Source organism: Mus caroli, unplaced genomic scaffold (assembly GCF_978045245.1).
Source record: "Mus caroli unplaced genomic scaffold, Mus_caroli_1 scaffold_6, whole genome shotgun sequence".
NCBI classification, from domain to species: domain Eukaryota; kingdom Metazoa; phylum Chordata; class Mammalia; order Rodentia; family Muridae; genus Mus; species Mus caroli.
The window spans coordinates 145,207,581-145,228,294 of NW_028227261.1; the positions used below are offsets into that span (position 1 = coordinate 145,207,581).

General features: G+C 40.8%; 1 protein-coding gene across 20 annotated transcripts in view; it reads left to right on the forward strand.

The window, feature by feature from the left end:
* The window catches only part of Asph (aspartate beta-hydroxylase), a 209,783-nt gene that overhangs the window by 26,386 nt on the left and 162,683 nt on the right, over nucleotides 1-20,714 (forward strand). For 5 of the 20 annotated variants that reach the window (XM_029476170.2, XM_029476159.2, XM_029476171.2 and 2 more), the window contains exons 2-5: nucleotides 4,376-4,525; nucleotides 6,001-6,045; nucleotides 7,742-7,810; nucleotides 18,757-18,798. In XM_029476170.2, the coding sequence (XP_029332030.1) occupies nucleotides 4,447-4,525; nucleotides 6,001-6,045; nucleotides 7,742-7,810; nucleotides 18,757-18,798 (235 nt within the window). In that variant the 5' untranslated portion in view covers nucleotides 4,376-4,446. Of the gene's footprint in view, nucleotides 1-47; nucleotides 216-4,375; nucleotides 4,526-6,000; nucleotides 6,046-7,741; nucleotides 7,811-12,674; nucleotides 13,722-18,756; nucleotides 18,799-20,714 lie in introns of those variants that run through there. The other 15 variants (XM_029476161.2, XM_021161299.3, XM_021161304.3 and 12 more) reach the window with 13 other exon arrangements.

Below are 20,714 nucleotides of genomic sequence, written 5' to 3' on the forward strand. Positions count from 1 at the left end.
CACAGGGAAGTAAGTGGTCTCTAAAAATAGCTGGTGAGCAGTGTGCAGTCAGGTCCAGTTTCAGCCCTGGAGCCCTTGTCCTGGCAGTACTGGTAGCCACAGTTCTTGCAGGGAAGAACCACTGGGTGCCCCATACCTCCCGGGGACGCCTTAGTTTTTTCCCTTCTGTGTATTTTGTGCATGGATTGAAGAAATCAAAATGGCTGAAGATAAAGGTATATTTCTGTTGTTTGGCATGAATGGGGCCTGGACCTAGCTGCCAGCTTGTTGCTTCATTTCAGCTGTGCTCCCTTCAGAGGCTTTTTGGCTGAGTGCTTTTAGCCTTCCACATTTTCTGTCCTAAATTTCTGGAGAGATCCAGTGTTCACAGTGGCTGGGTTTTCATGGAATGATCTGTCTTTAATCTGAATAGGCATTGGTGTCCTAAACTATCTTTTATTATATTCTACTACTGTAAACCACATTGTATAAACTTCCATAGTCTGGTATGTCTGTTACAATGGACCTAGAGAATTCTGTGTTCAGAGTTCATATAAAAGGATAGGGAACGTAAGGGCTATGTAAGTCCAGTCTTGTATCAGTGAGTGTGCTTGGTTCGAGCAGGCTTGCCTAATATGGAAATTGACCTACTTCATGTGCAGCAGAGGGTAAATGAAAAACAAAATAGGAGACACTAGAATTTTGTTTCTTAAATGGATACTTTCATTCCCTTAATGTGTTGAATTTACTGTTTTGTCTATATCTTTTATTTTTTTTTATAAGCAAAGATTGTCTTTGTTAAAAAAAAAAAGTTAAAAGCATGTGCATCGGTTAGGTGTATTGAAACTCCGTGTAAGGGATTGTTGTTTGAATGTTTCAGATGCTCTGTTTAGAATCGGTGTGAAATGGCAGGTACCAAGCCCACTAACAGTTGTCCGTGAATGGTGTGCAGTTTACTTAATGGCAAATGAATGACTTGACCCTTCTGTTTACCCTTTCCTCCGCCAGCGTACAGTGGCCCTTTGTCCCTAGCCCAGGCTTCACTTTGGAGTCTTCTCTCCTGATTGTTGGAACTGTCACTCTCCATAGTAAGGTTCTGTCCAGTACCATGTGCAAACATTTTCTAATGTGGACATCATTTTGATGAGTCAGCTTGGATAAAATGAATTCCATTTCATTTTCATTTCAGAAAATGAATTGCGATATTCTTAGCTCTACAAAACCCTGGTGACCATAGTGTCCCTAGGACTGTAGCTTGGATATAGAGCCAGAGAACAAGATGAAGACTGACTCAAGATTTATTTTCATCTGAGAAAATAGCATCAGCTGCTGGTGTTCTTCCAGAATATTCTTGTGACAACATCCTGGTTTTGAGTTTGTTCGTGGAGTTTGAAACTCAAGTATTTGCTTTACCACAGTTCTCTTGAGTCAGAAACCAGCTCTGCTGCCCTTGGGGACTAGGCACAGCACATTCACAAAGGGACCGCCCCGCACATGCTTAGCTTAGCGTTTCTCATCAGCATGTTTAAAGGAAAGACTTTGAGGTGCTGATAGAAAGATTTTCCTATGATGTAATGCTCTTCTCCTTTATGGAACTAACAAGTATTAATAGTAATAAGGTTAATGATGCTGGAGTAACACACTGATTGACTTTGTAAAGGGATGAAGTATTTTTAACAATTTGCTATTTTAGTTAATGAGGAACAGTAGGAAAAGGTGGTGTGTGGCGGAATAGCCAAGAACAGATAAGCCAAGAACCCAGTTTATTGTAGTTTTATCATTGATTTTAACTGAATGTATTTCATTTTTAAGAAACATTTAGTTTTGTTTTTTAGTTATGGGTGTGCATACATGACAGGTTCACACAGAGGCTGGCGGCCTTGGAATCCACTGAAGCTGGAGTTACAGGCTGGTGTGAGCCACTGCTGTGGGTCCTGGGAAGTGAACATGAGAGCGGTGCACACTCGATCGCCGGGCCATGTCTCCATCATGGACTTCTCGGGATGTTATATAAGATTAAGAAGGGCCTTTTCTTATGGCTTAGGAAGATGTCTTCCTGTTTATAAACGTGTAGTAAACTAAACCCTGAACACTGCTATTGATGGTGTCCTCCTGCCCCAGAGGACTTAGCCATTTCTTCCCTTATTTTGAAACATTTCAGAGATAGCGTATTTTGTATTATTTTAATGATTTATTAAATTTTACAATGTGATTATTTATGACTTATAAAAATATTGGAAACCATGTTCTCCAACAATAAAAGATCGTATTTAGTCATAAAACTACATTTTATAAATGTAGTTACAGGAATATACTTAAGTATACACATGTGTTTGAGTGTGTACACACACTAAGACTGAGTTAGTCTTTTGATCTCTTGAGGTTTTGATCTACTAATGGGTTTAAAACATGAATATTCTTGGGATTGGAACACTGGCTCAGTTGGTGAGAGCAGAGGTGGCTCTTGCAGAAGCCCGGGGCTCAGTTTCAGCACACCCACATAGTAGCTTACAACCTGCCATGGCTCCAGTTCCGGATGACCTCTTCTGACCTTATAGGCACCCAGCACTCATATGATGCACAAAATACTCAATGCATAAAACAAATCTAAGAAAAGAATATCCTTTTAACAAACAGTTTCAGTTTTCTTTCTGAGTACTGCAGTGGAAGTATTTAACCTCCTGAAGCCGCTAGTTCTTTTAGTAGCATGTCTGGAGGTAGAAGGTGGGTTCTGAGTAACAGCGGATGGAGATGTGAGTCATGCAGGTCAGCCCTCTTTAGACACTGAGGACTTAGGACCGCAGAGGTCATTTCCTGAGCTTTGCAGTGCTGATGAGGGTGAAGATTCCTGCCCTTGAGAATTCAGGGGTTTCTAGGCAGGAAATGCCCCATGCAAGGGATGCTTAGGGATACTGGTGAATAATCCTGGGACCCATCTGCCTTTGGGCTGGGGAAACTCAGCATGTTGGATGTTGTACCACGTGAGAAATAGTTGCACAGAATGAACAATGTCCTGCTTAAGCCTCTAGAAACACCTTTAGCAGAAATGTGGGCAAGTTGCCATGAGGGCAAGATGTATGTAGCAGTGCTCAGGCCAGTGCTGTGGGAAGAGCCCACAGTGCCACTCATACCTGGCATTGTCCTTCTGGGGATATGATATAACCTTCTAAGTATATTTGTTTATAATTGTGGAATATAACATTCTTTTTAAAGTGAATATGATGCTAATTTTAAAAAAAAAGTATTGATTTTTTTTTTTAGTAGTGACCAGTGACTGCTGTTTATTTGACCATTAGAAGAATATTTCTGGAGGATTATAAGGCACATAAAACATTGCAAATGTGATAAACGACACTTGGTGAACAGCAGTTTACAGAGCTGTTTCCTGCATTGAGTCCAGTTGGCAAGGCCTGCTTCCTGCCTTCCCACGCCCTACTGGGTCTCCTAAAGGAGGGAGGTGGAACTGGACTGGATTGCTTCTATTTGTCTGTGATTTCTGTTTCTGTACCTCCTCTCTCTCACCTTTCCCAATATTGCATAATTTTAGAGGGGATTGTTTTCTTCTGTGGCGGTTATGACTCAGGGCTGTGTACAATGTAAATAGGATATGGAAAAAGATCCATAGGCACCTCTTGATTTCATTTAATTGATACTGAACTTCAAGGGTTCTAGGGTGGGTTTCTGATCGCGTGTTGACAAGAGATATCACTCCATCAGAAAATAGCAACTCACCAGCACCAGGAAAAGGCAGCTTCCAGTAAAGGAGCCAGCAGAGCCGCAAGGCACCAGGAAGATCAGCACAGCCATTCAGGGATTAGAGAGCCATGTAGGATGGAGAGCCACAGAAGGGGAAGGCAAAACAGATTGCCTGTCCCCATGTCCATGCCACGTGCTAAAGACTTGGATGCTGTAGCAAAATGAAAACTGAACAGCTTTGGCTAGTTGGAAACTTACATTTTTGGATAACACAAGACAACAGTGAGAAATATCAAAACGGGGCCAGTATTTTCCTTGGTACAGGAAGGCAAGAACCTGAAGTTTCAGGAAGGCGGATGACATACCAGTGTCTGCTAGCAGGGCATGTAGCCATTCGAACACAAAAGTGTTGCCATGCAGACTGTTTTGACAAAGGACTTGGAAGGAATCCTATTTAAAAACAAAACCAAAGCATAACCCATCAGGAGTTTGCTTGTGTTCAAAATTAAGATTATTTAAGCATGGTGACTGAGTAAGCAGAAACTTCCCCTGTTCAGAGTCATTAATTTATGTAGTGCGCTTTGAGAATTTAGTTAAAACGTGTTTCTGAAATGATTTATCAAATTACTGTCAAAATGGCGTTCAGCCAAGTATCTTCTTTCGCTGTGATGACAAATGCCATTTTTCTCTCTCCACACAGAGGCAAAGCACGGAGGACACAAGAATGGGCGAAGAGGAGGGATTTCAGGAGGGTCCTTTTTCACATGGTTCATGGTCATTGCATTGCTCGGCGTCTGGACATCTGTGGCTGTCGTGTGGTTTGACTTGGTCGATTATGAAGAAGTTCTAGGTAAGAATTAGGGTATGATTTCTCTAGTGAGCTTGCTAGAGTGAAGATCCAAGGACTGTTATTTCTTCTCTTGTGTTATGACTGGTTCCCACTGACTCTTGAAAAAGCAAAGGTCTGCCCCAGAGTAGCGACCTGAATCTTGAAGATTTCTGTGTAGGCTCTCTATTTATTGTGGTTATATGGGTGCTTCCATCAAAACAGATTTTGTTAAGTTCATTTTCGCTATTTTCTGCACTCTTTATTTTCTGTTCAGGTTTATTATGAATTTTAACAAATTCTAGATCGTGACCTGATTCCTTTAGTGGGCATAGATCTGAAGTAGCATCTTATTGTATAGCCCAGGTTGGCCTGGAACCTACAATGATCCTCCTGCCTTGGCTTCCAAGTGTTGGGGATACAGATGTGAGCTGCAGTGGTTGACTTGCAAAACCTTTCTCTAGAGAGAGTTTTCAAGGAACACCTACCTGTCCATGTCTGATGAGATAAGAGTGTGTGCGCATGGTTGGGTGAGTTCTGGGTGGACCACGTGGTTAGGTAGGGGGCATCTCCATCCTCATTTGAGGAAGTACCTGGGGGTACTTCCTGTTCTCTTCATATAATCACCTATGTGAGTGTATGCATGTGTGTGGGTCAGAATAGGGCAATGGATCCCTTGGAGCTGCCTGATATGGGTTCTGGTAACTGAAGTTAGGGTGCTCTGGAAGAGCGAGCGGGTAGCACTCTCAGATGCTGCTGGGTCATTTCTCCAGCCACACTAATGTTTTTTAAAATGATTTGTTTTCTTTTAATGATTTTAAAAATGGAGAGGTCACATAATTTAAATACTGTAAACATTTGAAAATCTAAAATTCACTGATTTTTAATATATTCCCAATTTTGCGCAATTGTCATCTAATTTAGAGCGTGTCTATTGTGCACTCTTTCCCTCCCATGAGATTTTGACTTTCTGTGATTGTTTTGGGTGTTCTGAGCATAGCATGTACTACGTGTGTGTCACATTTTGAGTTGCCTGCTTACATTTAGCACCATTATACATGTAAGGTCCTGAGTAATACTTTATCCTATGACTATACTCTGTTTATCCTGAGACCGTGATGACAATCATTTGTTTTCACTGTTGGCAGTTATGACGAATGGCCATCCCCTTTACTAATCCAGTTAATGACAGAGATATGTCAGTAAGAAAACTACGCAGTTGCTAATGTTGTGTTGAAGATCTGCCCTCTTACAGTAGACCTCTCATGCAGTCATAGAGAAAAACAAAGGATAACACAAGATGCTTATATATGTCTGTCACTCATTGATGTTTCTCCCTCTTACTGCCTCAAGGGAAGTGGCTCCAAATAGGTAGATTAAAAAAATGTTTTACTTTATCATAAAGAAAAAAGTATGATTTCATTAACATACAGTCTTGCTAGGTAATTTGTATACTTTTAATGATAAATAACAATTTTCATGTTTTTATATACATGCAGCCAAAGCAAAGGACTTCCGTTATAACTTATCAGAGGTACTTCAAGGTAGGCACTGGAGATGCAGCTTAAGTGGGTTTGCATCTGTCTCTAAGACCTAGTCATCTACAGCAAGAATGTAAATGGTAGAAGCAGTCTCCCCTTGTAAGATTCTTACAAGGTCCCCTTGTAATGTCACTTGCTGTCTTTAAAATGGTATTAAGGCCCTATACTATGGATAGCCTTGAATTACAGGTTATTACTTTGGTTTTCTTAGCAGGAAGGATACCATCTTCATCCCTGCTTTCTTACCAGTTTTCTTGTGTGTTTACTAAGTTAGACTTTTGTATAGCAAAACTAGATCTGGGAATTCTGTTCTGCACCAAAATTCCTGCTGCAATTGTACTTTGAATTAAAGATCTGGAAATAGTATTTTTTGCCATGTATTTTTCATAAGCATGGTATACTTTTGCTCTTTAAAATATTGCTGTGCAGTATGATTTTTCCCCATGGTTCTTGTTCAGTCATGAATTATAAACAATGTTGATTTTAGAATAATTGCTAGGGTATGGACTTAGAAGATTTATCTATTGAAGTTTGGTTTGATTCTTCTTCCTAGCCCCACGCTCCTAGAAATAAGACTCAACTCAAAATATACTTACAAATACCTTGGCCATATAGCTAGGCTCTTCTCTGACTAGCTCATAATTTAAAATAATCCATTTATTCTAATTTGTGTTTTGCCATTTGGCTGGTTACCTGTGCTTAGGTACCATGCGTCTATCACATCTTCCCAGGAAAATCTTCTGTGCCTGGCATTTTCCCAGAATCCTTTCTGCCTCCCAGATGTGCCACCTCTTTTTCATGCCTAAGCTATAGGCCATCCATTTTATTATTGACAGGTGCCACATCCATACAGACACAGATATTTTCTCTCACTCATTTGAAATGCTAAGCCAATGCTAACAGCAATTGTTGAGTGAGAGCCAAATGAACCTGGAGCCTGGCTTCTCACTGTTCCTTTTTAAGCCTTCCTTTTTTTTCCCCTTAAGTAATGGATATCTGGTGCCAAGGACATTTTTAAGTGGGTGTTTTCCCTCACCATTTCAGGAAGCCTCCAGTTTCACCAACTTTACTTCTGGAACTGACCACCCCACCTCAAGTTGATGCATGCTTTTTAAAAATAATTTATTGTTGAATGTCAAACTATTCATCCTTCCCTGTATCAAGTACTTATGCTCTAGTTGGTTTATTTATATTTGATCTTTATTTGAAGCTTGGGTTGCATAGATTGTTGATAGTTTAGTGAAGTTTTATACCTCAGAAACCTCAAATTATATGCAATTGTTAGACCATTAGAGATGGGTTGATATTTTTCTTATATATGTCCCAAAATTTATGTAAAATATTTTGGAGAGAATAGTAAAATTCCTGTGAAGTGATAGAATTAGAATATTCCTGAATCGTTAGGACAAACCTACCACTCCTCTCTTAGGAAGTATGCAGCTAAGACCGTTCTAAGTCTGTAGGTGCCTGCCCGTGAGCTCTGATAGTGTAGTCTTACAGTTTTAATTGTGAGCCAAGCCTTTAACGGCTGAGCCATCTCTCCAGCCTTTGATAGTATATTCTTACAGTTTGGCTTTGCAGCGGTAAGTGGAGAGGAATCAGTAATATATATGGTGTCTAAAAACTGCAGCCAGAGACGATGTATTATTAAATTTGTTTTCTTTCTATTCCTGTGTCTATCATGTCTCTCCTGTTGTAGGAAAACTAGGAGTCTATGATGCGGATGGCGATGGGGACTTTGATGTGGATGATGCCAAAGTTTTACTAGGCAAGTACTCTTCTGTCTCTCTTCTTGTTAGAAGGAGTCAGATACTGACGTCAGAAGAATACTTTTGCTTTAATAATTATCTGTAGCAACTGTAAACATTTCTATTTATTGACTTGTTCATTTATTTATTTATTTACATCCCAACTGCTGCCCTCCCTCCTGGTTCCCCCTTCACAGGGTCCCTCCTCCCTCCCCCCACCACTTCACTTCTGAGAGGGTAGGACCCCTCTGGGTATCCCCCTACCCTGGCACATCAAGTCTCTGTAGGATTAAGCACATCCTCTCCCACTGAGGCAGAACGAGGCAACCTGTGGCCTCCATCCAGCCCATGCATGCTCTTGGGTTGGTAGCTCAGTCTCTGGGAGCTCCCAGGAGTCCAGCTTAGTTGACCCTGTTGGTCTTCCTGTGTGGTTGCCATCTCCTTAAGGGCCTTCAGTTTTACCCCTAACTCTTCCGTAGGGGTTCCCAGCCTCCATCCAATATTTAGCTGGAAGTATCTGCATCTGTGTCAGTCAGCTGCTGGTAGAGCCTCTCAAATAACAGTTGTGCTAGGTTCCTGTTTGTAAGCATAACAGAGTATCATTAACATGGTCAGAGATTGGTATCTGCAGTTGTTGGTTGGCCATTCCTTCAGTCTCTGCTCCATCTTTGTCCCTGCATCTCTTTTTGACAGGGCAAAGTTTGGATCGAAAGTTTTCTGAGTGTGTTGGTGTTCACTGGGGGTCGTGCCTGTCTACAAGAGGTGGCCTCTCTAGGTTAAATGTCCCCACTGGTTTTAGGCATCTCAGCTAAGGTCACCTGCATTGAGTCCTGGGACCCACCGCCATCCCAGGTCTCTGGGACTTCCTAGAGATTCCTCCACCCCCTAACTCCCTCCCCACCCATGCCTGGCAGCTGCAGATTTCCATTCATTCTCCTGGCCTTTCAGGTGTGGGAATTGTAAACATTTTATGGAAGATATTTTGCAACTTAATATTTCATTTTTATTGATATACTAAATGAGCACTCTTCCATTGTGACTTTTTAAATTGCTCTTATAAGAGCATGTCGTTTTTAATACATCAAATTTTAATAATTATAGCTTCATTTGTGTTTCCAGATTTAAGCATTTCATATTCTGAACTTAATGTTCAGAGATATAGGTAATGTCCTCATGTGTTTTCAAATGAGGAACAGATTTTTTTTAAAGTACTATTTGACATCATTAATCCTGACAGTAAGATGTAAATTTCTCCCATTCAAATACTGATTAGGGCCAGCTCTGCTTTGCATACATAATGAGACCAAATGAAGGCCAAATGTTCAGTATGATATGACCATAGATGAAGCTGTACATTTCTCAAGTTTTACATAAGTTAGTTTTGAAATAAAACCATGGCTGACAATATCTTTAATATCCTATTTGTATTTAAGTTTACATGAAAACATACATGTGGTTTTTAATCACATTTTCCTGTTTTGACAGTCATGGATTCCTCTCTGTGTTTGTAACTATGTTAACAGCTAGGTTTTTCTTGAACTAAATAAAGATTGGTATTTCCTCATTGTTTTAAAATACTGTCTTAATAGGAAGGCTAGTGGTGATTTGAATATGTAGATTTTGTGTACTCTGGCCTGTTTTTGCTGGTTTTAAGCAGCTCACTTCCTGTTCCTTCGCATGAAGCAATATGGATTAAAGCTTCAGATCGAATTACTTAGCAAAGCAATAGCTGTGGCCTGGTATTATATATGCCCTAAGTTTAGTAGCATGATAAATAAACGTTTTTGTGAATTTATGATTATGAAGCAATAGAAAGGTATTGTAGCAGGTTAGCAGCTTTGCATAGTTAGATTTTACTTCCTTTTAAAACAAATTCTAAGAATGAAGCAGTTTTATTTATGTTCAGCTGTAACAGAGCTCCTGACTTAGCCCTACCTTGGTGTATGCTTTTTCCCTAGGCACAGTGGGAGGTGGTGTTTCCTATTTACAGTAGGAAGTCCACTGTGCATTTTTCATGATATAGCTTGACTTAATGTTAATTGCTTTCTGACTCTAATTTCCTCATTGTCAATCTAAATCAGAGTTTCCGTACCTACATTAAATCTTCAGGTGACCTTAGTTTTAGGCAAGTGACAGAAATGAAGTCATGAACAACAATCCCTTAGGATGGTAGCTACGATGGTAGTTACGATGGGGAGGAGCTACAGAGCATGCCCCACTTGACACCAGCCTTTGTTTTCTGCCTCGTTGAGATGAGACCTTGGCCCTTAAGGGCGTAGTTTTAGGTAAAGGCAGGAAGCAAGGTAATGGAGGGGAGAGGACAGAGATTATTGAGAGGCACAGTAATTAATGTAGTGTTAAATGGCCACAGACCTGACACGCAGGCCATACTTTTTTTCCCCTGGCATTTGAAGCCTAACTCTAAATCATACTAATTTGTGGAAAGTCTACATGCTGCTTTTCTTTTTAGATTTTCCTCAAGACCCATAGCTCCTACTGATCCTACCAATTCTAAGTATCCTGATGTACTTTGAAAATGCCCTGCCCTTGGACATAGACTTTCCTATTGTTTAGGCCAAATTGTCTGAAATGCAAGTGATTTTGGTTTCAGTGTGTTAATGAAACCTATAGACACATGCATATGCAACCACAATTAGAAAGAGGCAGTGAACTGGAGAGACAGCAAGCACTGGCTAGAGCTGCAACAGGAGGGTTTGGAGGAAAGACCAACTGGGAAGGGCAAAGTGATGCAATTGATTCATAATCTAAATAAAATAAAATAAAGAAATAAAATTTGTTCCCCACATACTGTCAGCAGGAATGCCCAGGACTCAGTTCTAGAAGTAACGTCTTATAATAGCCTCGGCGGAAGATGCAAGCCTGCCCCTCTGTTGTACAGCTAGCATGTAGCTGACCCCTGTCAGTCAGGTGTGGCTGCAGCACCAAGCGGAGGCACTCAGCCTAAGCAAAGACTGGAAAAGACTGTGAGGCCATATGAGGAGCATGGAGCTCGCCCAGCGTTTAGTGTTGTTCATTTGAGGTGGACTCAGTTCAGCGGACGTCTGTGCCCAGGATTATTTTTCGTGTCAGCCTGGCATTCCTGTTTTAAGAACTACAGATACAGCTCTAGAGATGGAGTGGTTGGTAAAACCCTTGTTGCCCAAGCCTGAGGACCCAAATCTGGATTCTTACAGTGCAACAGTTCATTTCTCCTCAGGCAGTGGGGACAGGAGAATCCCTCAGGACTTGCTGCCCAGCTCCTCTAGCCTACTCAGTGATCTCCTTTAGGGAGATACCCTGTGCTGCTTCACTCGGCACCTACCCGGGCTCCCACAGTCAAGGCAAACTCACTGTGAACCTCAAGGCCTTCCAGGCTCAGTGCCGGGTCATGAAGAAGATGCTTGACAGAAACTTCTGACGACCACATATGCACACACACAAGTATGTGATGTACACAAATATATACGTCCATATACAGGACACACACAACTCTCATTGTTGTCATTGTCCAAATATTTGCTGCTCAGTGCCACTTGCCATGCTGAAGCACGGAAGTTTCTTATTTTATATGTAGTAATATGAAGCACTTAGAGCACAGAGGATAATGAAATACAACAAGGGTTTTCTCTAAATACACGGTGGTAGCATTTAGGGTGGGGAGAAGTATTCTTCTCACAGGTCTTGGGTGGAAATGCAGATCTCTGTTCATAGCATTGGGAGAGTCAAGTTAAATGAAAAAACCTGGGACTTGTCAAAAACTGATTAAATACTGACTGCAGTTTGTGTCTTTCCTCTGCCCTCACATGTGGAAACTGACAGGGTCTAGTTCTTCAGTTGACAATAGCAGAGAAGTTCACTGTACGCTTTACAGGTAGCCAGGATTCTGTTATCTCTTGTATGTCGTCGGTATTGCTGGTAGTTGTGGAACATGGAGAAGTTGTGTTGTAAATGACCTGAAGTGACCCAGCTTTGGTTACGAAGGCGCTGGAGACTCTGATGTACATATTTCTTCCTGTCATAACTACCACCTGCTTTTCTTCCTCAAATTCTGGGGCCTTCGGTATATGGGGAACTGACTTTACATCTCAAGGGTCTTTCCCTACTCTGGGCCATTTCCCACTGGAGATGGTCATAATAATTTACATCTTTATTTCTTCTATTCAGAGGGTCCTGTTTGGGAGCAGTGCTTAGAAAACAGCAGAGAACAAGAATCTTTGCAGTAAGAATGCCTTCTTTCATGGGCAAGAGGAAGAGGGGTCAGGGTTGCCCCCTATCCCTACCCCCCTGCCAGTGGCTGCTAGAGCCTTCTCAGCCTTCCTCGGGGTTCTTCTAGGTAGGCAGAGAGGACTTACCAGCTCATTCTAACTTACAAGGCCATGAACAAGTTGTAAGAGTGTATAGCACTAACTGAGTTAGGTGTTTTATATGAATGACCATATTTGAGTGTCTGGATACCAGATGAGATGCTGCACGCTGGCTTACGTGCTCCGGTGCACCTGCAGTTTACTCCAGGGCGTGTGATCAGGTCTGGTTCATCTGTGTGCAGATTGGGAGGCTGTCGGAAGCGTTTGCTTTGCCCTCTGTATCACTTTCTCCTATCACTGTCTGCAGAGTGTGCTGATGCTCTTGGCCGGGTTTCCTGCCCAAGGCTGTAGTGGGAAAAAGATGATCTGCTCATGAGCTGGGCGGAGCGTGAGGTTTGCTGGGTGGATTGAAGCCTGACTTGGAGGTGTGCTTTGTACCGGTTTCTTTATTCTCCGCATTACCTTTTTGTAAACCTGTGACCATGATACGTCCCCCTTTTGAGATCACTCTGCCTAAGCTTAAGTTTTCCACCTAACTGCTCTTCTTGTTCTCTCTTTCTCTCTCCCTTATTCTATGTAGGCCTGAGCAAAGATGGCAGTAATGAGAATATTGACTCTCTTGAGGAAGTGCTTAATATTTTAGCGGAGGAGAGTTCAGACTGGTTTTATGGTTTCCTCTCATTTCTCTATGACATAATGACTCCTTTTGAAATGCTAGAAGAAGAGGAAGAAGAAAGCGAAACTGCAGATGGTGTTGATGGTACGTCACAGAATGAAGGGGTTCAGGGAAAGACCTGTGTCATTTTGGATTTGCATAATCAGTAACTTGGACTCAGGGACTGAGAAGCAGTGGGTTGTAAAACGGAGCAGCCTCCTCCTCTTCCTTTGCTTACGCAGGGCTCAACGTGCAGTGGGGCAGTGGTGACTTCAGATAAATGCCACCCATATGATCCTGATCCTGCCCAGCACAGCCACTTAGCTAGCCCCTCGCTTGGCTCCCTCCACACCCACAAAGGAAGTGGCATTCCTCACTCCTGTAGCTGTTCACAAAGTGCATTGGAAACGATGTTCTTGGTAGTATAATTGGTTTCTGTATCATCTTATCTCAACTTATGTATTCACTGAACTAAGTTGGAAATTGTGTTGTACTTAACCCTTGATGCTTGTCTTTCTCATACTTTTAATGATAATCCTAATGGGAGTGATTCTAAAACCATTTCTGGCATGTCTAATCAGCAGCGAATGCTCTCTGTTGACCTTTAACCTGCCTGCTGTACAGTGATGGCTCTTTAAAAGCTGGTACTTTTGAACCTGTAATTTCTCTAGGTTAACTGACTAGTCATATAAGTCCCTACAATCTTGTTAAAGCTCTGTATTAATGGTGCTTTTGACATAATTTAAAAATCCCATGTTTTTGCCTTAGGGCAGTGAAGTTTCTGAGTTCAGACACTAATAGGTCTGAATATGTCCATTTCTGAAATCAGAATTTGTTTTCAATTTTATTTTCAAATATAAATCTAGAGAAGGTAATTTGTAACTTTTTTTTGGGTCACCCTATTATAAAAGAGGGAGAGTGTGAATGTGCGTCTTGCAGAATGTTGTACATATTAAAACTATCTTTCCTGAACTAGGCTTTTCCATTTTTTACTAACTTATTACCTGTTGATTTGTGAGTTATGTATAATATAATGTGTAGAATTATAAATTAAATTTATTGAAGTGGTCCTTCATTTTTAGGAGAAAAATTTCTTTCCCAAACTATGAACATGGCAGTAGCTTTGTCTTAGCTTTTTGAAACTGAGTTCACCTCAGTAATACAAAATCAGTTATTAGCTCTATATGAATCCATCTCTGAAAGGACGTGTTAGTGACTACCCTTGTGACTGAGCGGTGTGCCACCTGACAGGTTTATTGCTGCCCTTCGAATGACTCTGAAATTGTCTAGCTCCAGTTGAGAGCCTCTAAAATTCTGCTCAGCTTTGGGTCTTCATGTGTTTTAAACCAGAATACACTGGAGTTTCAGACAGTTTTATTTAAGTATCATTCCCAGATATTCTCTGTTTTTTACATAGTTACCTTCATCAGCCATTTGCTCTGGGATGACGAAATGCCAGCTGAAGTAGAGTTCCTGAAATCAGAACACAGCAGTTCTCTCTCTAATGTCACTACTCTTGTACATGGTTACATGTGCCACTCGTGGGCCAGGGCTTCCCAAGCTTAAATGGTTGTTAGGAGTTTTTCTCCTTCTTGTGTTCAGCGAGTGTTTTACTCTGTCACTGAGGACTTGGCCAGAAGCTGCTTTCACTTAAGGGTACAGGCACTTCAGCTCAGGCCTTAGCAATGTCGTGACTGAGGAGTCTTTAGTCATCTTCTCAGAGCCATTCTAGTTCTCACACTCAGGACTAAACTCATTTGGAATTTGAATGCTGTGAAATAATCAATGGTTGTTAGTTTTAAATTTACAACCTTAGGTCCTAAACACAATAAAAGTCACTTACCCAACTGGCTGAGAAACGGTTTTCAAAACAGTTTTGTTTGTGTGTCATGACTACTAACTGTGGATGGTTTTAGTCAGGAATGAATAATTAAATTTCTGTATTAAAAACGTTTGTAATTAATTTCTCATCAGGTTTTGTATCGTCATGATACTAATGCACATTATATGTACAGAAATTAATTATGCCCATCTTCCCAACTGTAAAGCAAACGTGGTAACTTGCCAACAATTTTATACCACCTCCGATTAGTGCATCTAAAAAACCCTAAGTGATGATAAAATACAGGCAGCTGATGAACCCCTGACTTCTTTGACTTCCTTCAACTTGTGTCTGAGGCTTATTTGTGTGTGTATGAGAAAGAATAAAGTTATTGGCAAAACTGTGGTCTAAAGCAAATGTAACTTTTCTTAAGTGTTATTGATTACATGTACTGAAGTTGTGAATTTGTTTTGTAATTTTGTTTCATAGGAATTGTCTTACTTCATGTCTTACTTCATGGGCTGACTTTGAAAGACCACTTTGTATGCTGTGTATATGAGTGTTCAATTAGTTACAGAGTTGTAAATCACTGTGCTAACTCTGCCTTTTCAGTTTTCATCATCTAAAAAACTGACCTGCGCTGTGCCGTCTATGCAGCACTGGCTCCCAAAGTGGCTGTCCGGCCTGCTCATGTACTGGGCCACTTTTCTGGTTTCAAGTTCAGTTAAATTGGGAAGGGGAGCTGGAGGTTGTGTGTGGTTCTTTGGCTACTTTCCGCTGTTCTTTCACTTGGAATGTTGAATGATGCTGTGTAAGCTAGAGGGTTTTCCAGGAGCTGCCCTCACTAACTCAGAAGCCTGGCCGTCAGTGTGCTGCCTGTGGATCCTGCAGAAGCCACACACGGGAGGGAGTGCTGGCTAGTCCTGCTTGCTCATCTCACACTTGCCTTCCATAGCCCTGGCAGACATGTAAGAAAAGCCTTTCCTGTATTTGATCCTGGGCTGAGATGTGTTTACCCTTAGTTATTCTAACTACAGTGGTTTTTTTTTTTGGGGGGGGGTTTGTTTGTTTGTTTTTAGCTCTCTTAATATTGGCAACTTTAAAGGACTGTGGAAGCAGAGAGAGTTCACTGCTCTGCTGCCTATCTGACTGCTGGGCAGTGTCTCACAGAGATTGGTACTAACAACCCTTTCTTAAGACTCTGGCTTAGCTCTGTAATGTGACACAAACTTTCTATGGTGTGGGCTGTGGAATTTTCATTAATCATGATGTATATTGGAACACTGAACAAGGAATTCAGTGACTCTATGTTCATATGTTAGTTGATAGGGCAGGCATGGCATAGTTTTCTTATATTTGCTGAAGTAAAAAGTAAATCTGGCTTCCTTTTGTTGTTATTGCTTTTTCTTTTTCTTTTACATTCACTTACTGTTTCCATCAAGACTGCCTTAAACTGGGACATCCTCTGTCAGTACTGACATCCGGGTGGACTACAGGTAGCCAGAGGTTCCCTTTCCCACTGGATAGAACTTTTCCCAACAGTGCTTGGGAACTATTTACAGTTATAAATGGCAGTGCAGTATCTTTTATTGTTTAATGGGATTCCTTTTGTCTCTGGGGCACTAGTAAAGAGAGAAAAGAAGGAAGTGAAGGTGTGTTTGTTGATGTGTCTGTCACTGTGAATCCACAGCAGCCAGAGGCAGTATCGGTGTGGCCTTCATGACCACCTCTATTTCCTGTAGTGCTGTAAACACTAGCCAAGCTCTCCTGCCATCCACCATCTTTGCATTCCTCTGGAGAGGTGACTCTTTGATGCTTTTGTTGTTGTTGGACCCTGGCTTTGGTTCCACTGACCCCTGGCTTGCTTTCTTTCCATCACAGAATTTCTTCCCAGCCATTGCTTCTTCTCTTCCAGGCCTTTTTTATAGTATGCTGGTTTTAAACCCAAGCCTTCCCTCAGTCTACCCCAGCCTGTCTCTCCATCTTTCCTCTCCCAGTACCTCGGCTCCCCCTTCCCTGCAGCCATTTCTGTTACATGCTCTGCTCCTCAAATCCAGCGGCTTTGGATAGGCACTTCACCGGTGCTCTGTTCCCAGTCTGCTTCAACCTGAGGACTGCCTGGACTGCCTGCTGTATCACTTTTCCTGCCACTCCTGAGCAAGTTGCATCTCAGGATTTGCCTTTCTCAGTGCCATTGTCCCTTCTGCTGGGAAAACCAACTCGAGGAAGCTCAGGCGACAAGAAACATTTCTTAACAGCATGCAGGCTTCCCTCCTGTCCTGTTGTGACTTTTAGAACCCAATTTTCCTGGTCCTGCTCTTCCTCTGTTCTGGGGTGCTCGGGTGTTTATTTCTTATCTCGCAAGGGCTTGGATCTTTCCTGTCCATTTTCTCCCCTTAGAAACTAAGTAGGATAATTGTCAGTTACTGGGCTGCCCTGGTCTTCTCATTGAAAACATTCCTCCAAAGTCACTGTAGATTTTTAGATTTTTTTAAAGTAATTAATTTTTTTTCCCCCAGAAAAAAAGTAGATTAAGGGGATGCTTAGAACCGCTGGATGTTTGCTGCACTTGGATAATTTGTTTCACTTTGATGCCTTTCACCAAATCTAAAGTTTTAAGTGCAACATTCTTTCTTAATGTTTTACTATCCTGGCGGTAGTGCAGCTCATTTGGGTTCTAGTGAGTTAGTGTGGGGAGTTGATTGATTTTTTTTTTTCCCCCTACCTTTCATTTTAGTGGGAGTCTAGGCTGCCATGGAAACGATATAGCAATGGAAGTGGGCATCCAAGGTCCTAAAGTATAGATGCTATAATCTCATTCCTTTTATACTTTAAAAAGTGCTCATGAATTTAAAGGTTAGTGTTACAGAAGTAGGATTGGTATTTTATTCTGAATTAATTAAACTTGTTTGGCAGTGCTGACAGTATTTGTTGCACAGTGATACACTGTTTTTGCCTTAGAAAGTAATTGTTCTTCTGATGCTGTCGTTAGGTCTCCCACAGAGAGCCGGCAGCTAATCACTACTACCCTTTCCTTTTCCCCGCCCCCTTCTCTTGATGGCCTGGCATTCTCAGACTTTCCATCTCCAGAAAGATGATCATAAGACTTCAAGTGACTAATAAATGACCATCTCAGATGCGCTATCTTGTTTGATGGACACAGTTGACTACAGTAGAGGTTAAAGATGGAGGATGTGAGCAAGAAAACTAACAGGAGCACACCTCATTCCAGAAGTGGGGTTGTGACTGGAGTGTGGGGAAACAATGGCCCTTGTAGTTTGTAGTATGGTAAACCTCAGATTTAGGGCTCCTGTCTGATAATTCCCAAACTTAGCTGTTGGTTAACCATTTGTAAATTCTTATTCTCCCATGGTAAAAACTCAGGCTCCTACCTGATATAGCCCAGAATTGGATTGGCAGCTTAGAACACCACTTGAGAAAGCCTAACAGTATGTGAATATAAAATAACCTTTATGAGAGTGGGAAATAGAAAAAGAAAATCAATTGACTGAGATGTAAGTACACCCCTGTTGTTGAAAGAATATGGTGTTGATGTTTGTTAGGTTACAGGGTTAAAAACAAAAACAACAAACAAACAAACAAAATCCCAAACCCTTTATCACGACTTTGATTTTCCAAGAGTGAAAGTACAAAGCAATTACAAAGTTTTTACAGTAACAAGCATGACTGATATAATAATGTATTGTTTGCTTATGGAACTTTAAAACATTGAATTTGAAATGATAGAGAAAAGCCATGTGTGCTCAAAGATTATAATTCTATGGGAATACGTGTGGTTAGCAGTGTGAAGCAGAAGGGAAGCAAGGGTCCCAGTCCTCTGCGGATCGCCTGTGGCTTGAGAAGTCTACTGCCCAAGAGAAAGGCCACGGCAGTTGCAAAGCCATGGAGGTCTAATGCAAATTACGCACAAAAATCTTGAAAGTCTAAGGTGAATTATGGTGCTGACTGGTTCTCAGGTTAGTTATAATGTGTTCCTCTTAAGACTATGTTTACTGAAGACCTAAGGTTGTATTTCTGATTGATGTTTACTGTCCTTTAAATGGTAAGCCTAAAGCACTTTAATTCGTTTTATAGCATTATCAGTTTAAATTAATTTATAGGTACTGAATTTTAACTTCCTCAGCATGTCTTCATAACCTCTTTTTATCTTGTAAATACCAACAGAAGGACCTGGTGGGTTAGCCAAGAGGAAAACTAAGGCCAAAGGTATTATTTTCTGTGTTGTCAAGCAGCCTCGAGTGAGTGAAGTTCATGCTTGACGACGGCGCATGTTGTTTCTGATGGAGATGCAGCCACAGTTAACAGTACTGCTTTTTGATTTGGGCGCTCTGTGTTATGAAAAGCTTTTAAAAGACTAAATTATAGACTTTTGCTTCTTCTAGCTAGTCTGTAATTTTAATAAATTTCCCTTCCTTGTTACCAGACCTTTCTAACAGCCTGTACATTAAGAGTTTATCAACATACCTGTCTATGTTTATTGGACTGTGTTTGTTAAATTACATATGCACATTTTCTCTTGCTTCCTAAAACCTTTTATGGTCTGATTTTTACAATGGCGAGTCCATCAGCAATTGATTTTATTTCTCCCAAGGCTGTGGGGACGCTTTCCTAAAGCATAATAAAAGCCAGTGTGCTCTTACACTGAAGGTTAGGTTTATAACCTAGAGCTCTGAATTGTTGATACAGGGTATGCTGTGTTTGATATTCTAATGCATTATAATTGCTATACCTGTGTGATGGTATATGTACACTAACATTGCATTATTACAGCCTGTATATCTTTACATGTAAGCACTAGTGCTCTTCAGGGGGATGCACAGAAGACATGCATGACTTTCTTTCACAATCTTAGGACAGTTTTTGTGTATGTAAGTACTTGGCGCATTTGTAATTTCTTGTGTGCTAAAATCATTAATATATAAGACTTTTACTCTGGGATATGCGGGAGTTTTAGTTTTCATTTTCGGTTGTAGGTTGTGAAAACTTAAATTTCTAACTAGTATCTCACCAAAATAATTCCCAAGAAGAAAATCATTTTTTAATCATTTTATTTTTATATAAGCAGTTTTGAACTAAATTGCCAGTAAATTATAATCCTGCCTCATGTTCTGTTGATACAATTTAAGCATTAAGGAGATAATTTTAAAAATACAGAACAGAATAAGGCCTGACAGCAGTGTGCAAGTGTCTTACAGTTTGCTTTGCTATTTTCTGTTGCTCTGCGGGCAGCCCTGAGGAGGATACAGACTTGCAGATGGTCCTGTCTGGGTTTGAATCAGTATTTTATAGAAGTTTAGTGAGTTTTTGCTAATCGACTTTCAGTAGACCGCGTAGAAAGACAGGTACTGTCTTTTGTGAGTACCACATGTGCAGAGTTCACCCTGAAGGTCCTAGTGTTCCATGGATCTTAGACACACTGTGTTAGGGTAGACATCGTTCACATTTTGTTAGATCTTTCATTTTGTTTGTGGCTGTTTACTTGCTGTCTTATGCAGTGAGAATCTTTTATAATGTCCTGGTGAGAGCAGAAAGTGTAATGTGAAACTTTTGCTAACTGCTCAGTTAAACTTTATAGAATGTAATGTGAAAACAGTGTTTTATCTGAGGCTTGGAAGTACCTGGACTTCCCACTTAACTGCTTTCTCGAATCCTAAGAGATGTGGAGGATGTGAGCATTGGCTTATGTGGCCTTCCAAAAATTACCAGGGAAATGTACTTAAAGAAAAGGATACTGATTTTATGAAGTTGACGTAAGCATAAAAAAATTCATAAAATTGCTATTAAAATGTTACAGAAAACAAAATTAAAAATTTTTATATGTGGATTTTTTTTTGTGTGTTATGAAGAATTACGTGGTATTTAACTTACCTGTATACCTTTATTCTGAAGTCCTGTAAACATAACGGTTAAGGGCATAACAGAATGTTGAAGCTGAAAGTTTTAAATTATTGTTTAAAAACAAGTTAAAGTTTGTTTTCATAGTGCCTGTATTCCTTTACTTATGACATTATAGTTAGGAGTTAACTCTTCACTGCCCTAACGGATGGGCTTACCTTGTTAATGTTGAATGCCAGCCTGTGTTAACACAAGTCAAGCCATATTTTAAGCTGGAAAATAGGATG